The sequence below is a fragment of the Rana temporaria genome, chromosome 10, assembly GCF_905171775.1.
Source record: "Rana temporaria chromosome 10, aRanTem1.1, whole genome shotgun sequence".
NCBI classification, from domain to species: Eukaryota; Metazoa; Chordata; class Amphibia; order Anura; family Ranidae; genus Rana; species Rana temporaria.
The window spans coordinates 22,724,768-22,733,932 of NC_053498.1; the positions used below are offsets into that span (position 1 = coordinate 22,724,768).

The 9,165-nt window shown below is 42.8% G+C and overlaps 1 protein-coding gene across 1 annotated transcript in view; it reads right to left on the bottom strand.

The window, feature by feature from the left end:
* The window catches only part of LOC120916434 (probable cyclin-dependent serine/threonine-protein kinase DDB_G0292550), a 30,351-nt gene extending 21,679 nt beyond the window's left edge, over positions 1 to 8,672 (bottom strand). Inside the window, exon 1 of the mRNA XM_040327401.1 lies at positions 8,563 to 8,672. Coding sequence (XP_040183335.1) covers positions 8,563 to 8,641 — 79 coding nt within the window. The 5' untranslated portion in view covers positions 8,642 to 8,672. The remainder of the gene's footprint in view (positions 1 to 8,562) is intronic.
* Between the last annotated feature and the right edge of the window lie 493 nt (positions 8,673 to 9,165).

Genomic DNA, 9,165 nt, shown 5'->3' on the forward strand with positions numbered 1-9,165 from the left:
AGTTAAGATATGACGGCGTAGGAGACTTACGCTGGTCGTATCTTATACTAATTCTGGCGTATCTGATTTTTTGAATCAGGCGCCAAGATACGACACGTCAGACTCAGAGATACGACGGCGTATCTGGAGATACGCCGTCGTATCTCCTACGTGAATCCGGGCCTCTCTGGTTTCTCACTGGGAAACAGGCTGACAAGAATCTCGACGAGAAAACAGAGAGCAGGATCTCTATTTTTCTCATCAAGTTTCTGGCCAGATTTCTCGACGAGAAACCTCAAAGCCTCGTACACACGCTCGGTTTACTCGGCAAGAAAGCTCTGCCAGCGGTTTTCTTGCTGGTTCTTGCCGAGAAAACCAAGCGTGTGTACGAGGCTTGACAGTTCCGACTCTCATACCGTGAATGACCATGGGTCACTTCTCCACCTTCTTCTCCCTTTATCTCTTCACTTAGGGGTTGATTTACTAAAACCAGAGAGTGCAAAATATGGTGGAAAAATCTGGTGCAACTCTGCATAGAAGAATGTGGCAGGCTCTGCTACTACAGCAACCTCTGCTATCCTCCAGGTCCCATGCCGTGTGGCTGCCCTGCTGCATTTGAGCATGGGGGAAGGGGAGGGGTTTGGTATGGGCGCCTCTTAAATGCTTGCCGCAAGGCAGCGGCTCCTACAGGTTAGAATCATGTACAGGTACGTGATTCTGCACTTTTGGGTCTGCGGCGCGCACGTGACACCGCCGGCGACCAGCTCCCGCTGTGATTGGAAAAAGCGGGAGCCAATCAGCGGGTCCGGGAGAGCCCATTTCCACCGAGACCCACCGATCATTCCTGACAGAGACAATAACAGTCTGACTATGTAAACAAGGCAGATTGGTGTTCTGTGACAAGGGAAGACAGAGATCTTGTGTTTCTTTTGCTAAGCAGGAACACGGATCTCTGTCTCCCCACAGTACAAGCACCTGCCCCACACAGTTAGTAAGAACACCCTAGGGACACATTTATCCCTTTGATCGCCCCTAACATTAACCCCTTCCTAGCCAGTGTCATTAGTACAGTGGCAGTGCATATTTTTTAGCACTGATCACTGTATCGGTGTCACTGGTCAGATTTGTCCGCCGCAATATTGCAGTCCCGCTATAAGCCACTGATCGACGCCATTACTAGTAAAATAAATAATAATTCCAAATATATATTGCATAGTTTGTAGACGCTATAACTTTTGAGAAAACCAATCAATACACGCTTATTGGGATTTTTTGCCAAAAATATGTAGCAGAATACATATTGGCCTTAACTAATTAAGAAATTCGATTTTTTTTTATTATTGGATATGTTTTATAGGAGAAAGTAAAAAATATGTTTTTTTTTTTTAAATTGTTGGTCTTATTTTTGTTTATCGGGATTTTATGTGATAGACCAACACAAAGTGGCACATAATTGTGAAGTAGAAGAAAAATTATAAATGGCTTTCACAATTTTCTACTAAAAAATATCCGAAAAGTGTGGCATGCATTTGTACTCAGCCCTCTTTACTCTGATACCTCTAACTAAAATCTAGTGGAACCAATGGCCTGTGTGTAATTTAATCTCAGTATAAATACAGCTGTTCTGTGAAGACCTCAGAGGTTTGTTAGAGAACCTTAGTGAACAGCATCATGAAGGACAAGGAACACACCAGTCAGGTCAGGAATAAAGTTGTGGAGAAGTTTAAAGCAGGGTTAGGTTTTAAAAAAATATCTCAAGCTTTGAATGTCTCACGGAGCTCTATTCAATCCATCATCCGAAAATTGTAAGAGTATGGCACAACTGCAAACCTACCAGGCAAGAAGAGCATTAATCAGAGAAGCAGCCAAGAGGCCCATGGTAACTCTAGAGGAGCTACAGATATCCACGGCTCAGGTGGGAGAATCTGTCCACAGGACAACTATAAGGCCTCATACACACCTATGTAAGTTAATAAAACGCTTAGGCCTTGTACACACGACCATTTTCCTCGACAGAATCCATCAAGAAACTTGGTGGCAGAGCTTTTTTGTCGAGGAAAACGGTCGTGTGTATGTTTTTAGTCGAGAAAACTGTCGTGGATCTCGAAGAGAAAAAAAGAGAACATGTTCTCTTTTTTCTCGTCGGGAGTCTCAATTTCCTCATTGTGTTTCTCGTTGGGCTGGTTTTCAACGAGAAACACGTTTGTGTGAATGCTTAGAAACCCGCGCATGCTCCGAAAAAAAGTATGAGACGGGAGCGCACCTCCGGTAAAAGTAGCGTTCGTAATGGAGATAGCACATTCGTCACGCTGTAACAGACTGAAAAGCGCGAATCGTCTCTCACCAAACTTTTACTTAACACGCAGTAACAGGAGATTAGTAAAAGCAGCCCCAAGGGTGGCGCCAGTGGAATCGAACTTCCCCTTTATAGTGCCGCCGTACGTGTTGTACGTCACCGCGTTTGAGAACGACGAGATTTTGTCTTGACAGTGTGTATGCAAAGAAAGCTTGACAAGATTCTCGACAAGCCTGTCAAAAAACTCGTCGAGGAAAACAGTGTTTCTTTAACGACGAGATTCTCGGTTGTGTGTACGAGGCCAACGTTGTGCACTCCACAAATCTGATCTTTATGGAAGAGTGACAAGAAATAAGCCATTGTTGAAAGAAATCCATAAGAAGTCCCATTTGCAGTTTGTTAGAAGCCATGTGGGGGACACAGCAAACATGTAGAAGAAGGTGCTCTGGTCGGATGAGACCAAAATTAAAATTTTTGGTCTAAAAGCAAAACAATATGTATGGCGAAAAACTAACACTGCACATCACCCTGAACACACCATCCCCACCGTGAAACATGGTGGTGGCAGCATCATGTTGTGGGGATGCTTTTCTTAAGCAGGGACATTGAAGTTGGTCAGAGTTGATGGGAAGATGGATGGAGCCAGATGTAGGGCAATCTTAGAAAAGAAAAAACTATAGTGTCTGCAAAAGACTTGAGACTGGGGCGGAGGTTCACCTTCCAGCAGGACAACAACCCTAAACATACAGCCAGAGCTACAATGGAATGAATTAGATCAAAGCATATTCATGTGTTAGAATGGCCCAGTCAAAGTCCAGACCTAAATCCAATTAAGAATCTGTGACAAGACTTGAAAATTGCTGTTCACAGATGCTCTCCATCCAATCTGACAGAGCTTGAGATATTTTCCAAAGAAGAATGGAAAAAATGTCCCTCTCTAGATGTGCAAAGCTGGTAGAGACATCCCCAAAAAGACTTGCAGCTGTAATTGCAGCAAAAGGGGGTTCTACAAATTATTGACTCAGGGGGGCTGAATACAAATGCACCCCCCACACTTTTCACATACTTATTTGTAAAAAAAAAAAAATGTAAAACCATTTATCATTTTCCTTCCAACTTCACAATTATGCGCCACTTTGTGTTGGTCTATCATATACAATCCCAATAAAATACATTCATGTTTTTGGTTGTAACATGACAAAGTGTGGGACATTTCAAGGGGTATGAACAGTGGCGACTGGTGCTCCAAATTTTTTGGGGGGCGCAAACAAAAAAAAAAAAAACAATTGCAGCCTCATTGTGCTCATCATACACAGATACTGTGCCCATCAATTGCAGCCACTGTGCCCATCAAAGGCAGCCACTATGCCCATCATTCACAGCTACTGTGCCCATCAATTGCAGCCACTGTGCCATGCCATCAATTGTTGCCACTGTGCCATCAATTGTCGCCACTGTGCCATGCCATCAAACGCAGCCACTGTGCCAATTAACTGTCACCATTGTGCCATGCCATTACACACAGCCACTGTGCTATCAATTGTCACCACTGTGCCCATCAATTGTCACCACTGTGCCCATCAATTGTTGTCACCACTGTGCCATGCCAAACGCAGCCACTGTGCCATGCCATCAAACGTTACCACTGTGCCCATCAATTGTTGTCACAATTGTGCCCATCAATTGTTGTCACCACTGTGCCCATCAATTGTTGTCACCACTGTGCCCATCAATTGTTGTCATCACTGTGCCCATCAATTGTTGTCACCATTGTGCTCATCAATTGTTGTCACCACTGTGCCCATCAATTGTACTCGCCACTGTGCCCATCAATTGTACTCGCCACTGTGCCCATCAATTGTACTCGCCACTGTGCCCTGTTAAATTCTGCCACTGTGCCCTGTAAAATGCCCCCTCCCCATTTCAGCCCGGCACTTACCTTTTTGGGGTCAGCCATCCTGCTTCCACCGTCCCTCGATGTCTTCTCCCAACCTCGATGACGCTTCAGCCAATCAGGTTACCAGGTTACCAGAACTGGTGAACCTGATTGGCTGAAACGCCTGTCAGTATTATACAAGGAGCACATCCCTAGTGTGTTCCTTGTATAAGCTTCCGGGACCCGAGGGCTCTGATAGGCACTTCCGTACAGCCAACCAGCTGCCGTTATTCAGATGGCCGGACATGAGCGCCGACCATCTGAATAGAACAGCGGCAGCGGCGATAATAACATAGATTCGTGCAATGCATGAATCTATGTTATTAGACTTAGTGGCGGTGAGAGCCAGAGGGGGCAGCGCTCCAGCGCCCTCTATGGACGAACCGCCACTGGGTATGAATACTTTTTCAAGGCACTGTGGGGTTGATTTATTAAAACTGGAGAGTGCAAAATCTGGTGCAGATGTACATGGTAGCCAATCAGCTTCTACCTTCAACTTGTTCAATTAAGCTTTGACAAAAAAAAATGGAAGCTGATTGGTTTCTATGCAGAGCTGCACCAGATTTTGCATTCTCCTGTCTTAGTAAATCAACCCCATGTATGTGCCATTTTAGTGATTGGGTTTAGTTGCATTTTAAATCTGATTTAGATTGGGATACCCCAACAAATCAAAGAGCTCATTTAAGCACTTTAAAATGGGTAAGATTTTTTTTATTTTTTAGGTATAATATCAGAAGACGAGTCATTTTTTTTGTTGCTATAAAACAGCGCCCAGCCCTGATAGTACTAATAATAACAATAATTATAGTCTGCGATAACAATTACTTTCTCCCGTCTCATCCTTCTTCCATGTTCGTGAGCGGTCCTTCCTATTTTACCGCGCACCCGCCCTGTCTTCACCACCTGCGCCCACATATTAGTCACCTACCCCCTTCCTGTATTTATCTGCATGCATTTATATATTCGTATAAAATATTCATTCCAGGCTTTTCCCATCCTGCCCATCAAATGTTAGCTATTAATTACAATTTAAATAATGAGTAGTCCACCTACTCGCCCATTATATTCCTGCTACTCCCAGCTCAATTTTCCAGGGCTGAGATTATGCAGTTTACATAATCATAAAACATAAAGCTGAACTCCAGCTTTGAATAAACTTTACATAGTTGAATTCATGAATTTATTTGATTTGCAATAAGCACTTATTTGGGACTTTCCTGGACTGGTTTATTTATGTTTTTTATCAACTTTGATACACATATGAATTTATTGGATTTTTTTTGATTTGATTTAGTTAGCACTTTTTATTGTGACTTTTGTGGATTTTATCACACTTGTTAATTTATGATTTATAGTATTTTTGTATGAGCACGGCTTGTCTTCTTATATAACTCTTGACAATTTTTTTTTACTTTTTTAAGCATGAAGGCACGCAGCTTGTGATATTTAATTTCATGCAGGGGTTTATTATTATTTATAGCTTATAACTTCAGCTTGTTAAATTAAGCTTTGATAATAAAACATAGAAGCTGGTTGGTTTCTATGCAGAGCTGCACAAGATTTTGAACGCTCCAGTTTTAGTAAATGTCCCCAAAAAGTTTTCAAAAACATCCTTCCTTATATTTTCATTTTTTATCGTAGTCCGCACTTTCAGATCTCTACTAAGATCATATCTAGCATGAAAGTCAGCTGCCCTTAATTTCCTCTCCCAGAGACAGAAAAGGAAGTGAGATGACGTCTCTTCAAAGTAAAGGGAATATTCCTCATTTAAATAGGTATCCTCCAACTCTAGGTCACAACAGGGATGTAAACCGCCCATGATACGGAGCGTAGACCGCGGACATTGCTTAAAATAACCGTTTTTTTCTTTCAACGCGATAGCCTGGCGACTGGTGGCCCGGTGCAGACGGGGTGGATCCCTCATGCATCTTTGGTGAGATTCCGATCTTTCTCTTTCTCTCTCTCTCTCTCTCTCTCTCTCTCCTTTATTTTTATTATTATTTTTATTATCATTATTATTATTTTCTATATGGTTAAGCACTTTTACAGTTGTTGCTGTTGACATGGTTAATGCCCCCGAAATGCTGAGATGGCTACGCACGGCAGGGCTCACAACCCACGTGTGTGCGCCCTGAGCGATAGCGCCAGCGCTGTGATTCTCATTGTGAAATGCGGGGACCGGGGGGGCCTGGGCCTGGAAGGTGCCTTGGGGGCGGTTGTTGGAGGCCTTGAATGGCACCCCTCCTCCGGCGTGGACCCTGGGTAGGGTCGCTCCTGGAACCGCCTAGGGTGGTTCTCCACTCGTGGCAATACCAGAGCCCGAAACGCGCTGTGCTTAGATAACTGAGGAGGATAGGCGAGCCATCCACCCTACTCTCAAGAATAACTTTCTTATGCTTTACTTGTTTTGGCTACCTTCGGATATTTCTTTGTGTTTTCTTTGTTGTTTTGTTGGAATGGAAAAATGTACGTCACTGTTACTAACGAGTATTGCTAAACTGTAAGATGTGACTAAACTCAATAAAATAAGTTTTACAAAAAAAAAAAATAGGTATCCTTATTGGTGGCTTTCCTCTTTTGGTGGCTTTCCTTTTACCTTCTGTTTCGGTGATCAATGTAACATTTTGGATCACTTCCTCAGGATTGGAACAATGGTCTACAGGACAAATAGGGAGGGTGGATTTCCCCAGTAGGGACATAACAATAACAACCCAATATATTGACACCTACCCACATCTAGAATGTTTTTTTTAAGCAGACCATTGTCAATGGCAAATGGAAGGTCCAATTTTTGCCAGCCCTCTGCACCCCCACCACTATCACCAAAAAAAAGGCTTAACAAAAAGCTATTTGTTTGCAAACTGTATCCCCTCCCAAAAAAACCAAAAAAAAAAAAACAAATACTTACCTTAGAGCTGACCTCTATCTTTTTCCTGACCTCTATCTTTTTTTTAGAGCTGCTTCTGGGTCCGGGAGCATCACCATACCTTCATGAGCTAAGAATCCGACAAAATGCACTCTTACAATAGACTAAAGAGCATTCTCATGGGATTTTGATATGATGCTTCTAGTACACTGCAGTAAAGGTCCTAGACCCATTGAAGTGAAAATGCTAGACCCATTATGGAAAGGCATTAGACCCATTGGATTAACATGCTAGATCCATTGCAGTAAAGGCTCTAGACCCATTACGGTAAAGACACTAGACCCACTGCAGTGAAAACATTTCACCAGATATGGAAAAGGCACTAGACCCATTGCATTCACACACTAGACCCATTGCAGTGAAAATGCTAGACTCATTGCAGTGAACATGCTAGACCCATTACAGAAAAAGCACTAGACCAATAACAGTGAACATGTTAGACCCATTACAGGAGAGAGCTTGACCCATTACATTAGCATGCTAAACCTATTCCTGTAAAGGCACTAGACCCATTGCAGTGAATACGCTAGACCCACTACAGAAAAGGAACTAGACATGCTAGACCTATTACAGAAAAAGTGCTAGACCCATTGCATTAACATGCTCGATCCATTGCAGTAAAGGTTCTAGACCCATTGCAGTGAATACGCTAGACCTATTACAGAAAAAGTGCTAGACCCATTGCATTAACATGCTAGATCCATTGCAGTAAAGGTTGTAGATCCATTGCAATGAATACGCTAGACCAGTGATGGCGAACCTTGGCACCCCAGATGTTTTTGAATTACATTTCCCATGATGCTCAACTATACTGCAGAGTTTATGAGCTAGACCCATTATAGAAATAGCACTAGGCCCATTGCAGTGAATATGTTAGACCTATTACAGAAAAAGTGCTAGACCCATTGCATTAACATGCTAGATCCATTGCAGTAAAGGTTCTAGACCAATTGCAGTATATACGCTAGACCTATTATAGAAAAGGCACTAGACCCATTGCAGTGAATACCCTAGCCCAGTGATGGTGAACCTTGGCACCCCAGATGTTTTAGAACTACATTTCCCACGATGCTCAACTACACTGAAGAGTGCATGAGCATTATGGGAAATGTTTCAAAACATCTTGGGACCCACAATTTGCCATCACTGCGCTAGACCCATTACAGAAAAGGCACTAGACCCATTGCAGTGAACAAGTTAGGCCCATTACAGAAAAAGCCCTTGCCCTATTGCATTAGCATGATAGACCCATTGCAGTAGAGGTGCTGGGCCCATTGCATTGACATGCTACACCCATTACAGAAAAGGTGATAGACCCATTACAGTAAAAAAAAAATCTATATTTTGTACTGATTTGAGCATGCTAGGACGTCTGCAATACATGTTAGTAATTCTGCAGTACAGCAGAGATCCATTGGTTCTTACCTGGGACAATGAAAACCAGAAGACAGAGCAATAAGAGGCCCCTCGCCGCTACGTATTTAGCCATCTTCTGCGTGCCCATGATAACAAAAACCAAGGCACAAAATGATGCTTACATATATATGGCATCAGTTGTCATCATATATGAGAAACGCCTATGAGCTCCTCCCCTGCATCTCTTAGGATGAGTAACACACAAAAACCAGCACAAGGAGTAATTAATATTTTGGGAGACAGAGAATGATTATGTACATGGAAACTACTACAAACAGTCCCAGGGCAATGAACTTGTGTAAGTTTTATCTGTACCTTTACAGAACAACGCTGAGGTCAATGAAAAGAAGAATAGTGCTTCAAAATAGGAAGTGAACGAAATCAATAAATTCAATGGTTTTAGGTTATGCCCATATTAATGATGGATGCAGAAGAACTTGTCGTCTCAGCCCCCTTAGCTACTGTTGTTACCCCAGAAAGGGGCCAGCTGAAGCAAACTATTGCAGAGAGTATTGCTGGCAGTGTCCAGTTTGGCATGACCTGATGCCATGGTTGGTGAACTTGGCAGTGCATGCTACTGAGATGTTTGACTCAGTGGTTAGAAGGTACTTG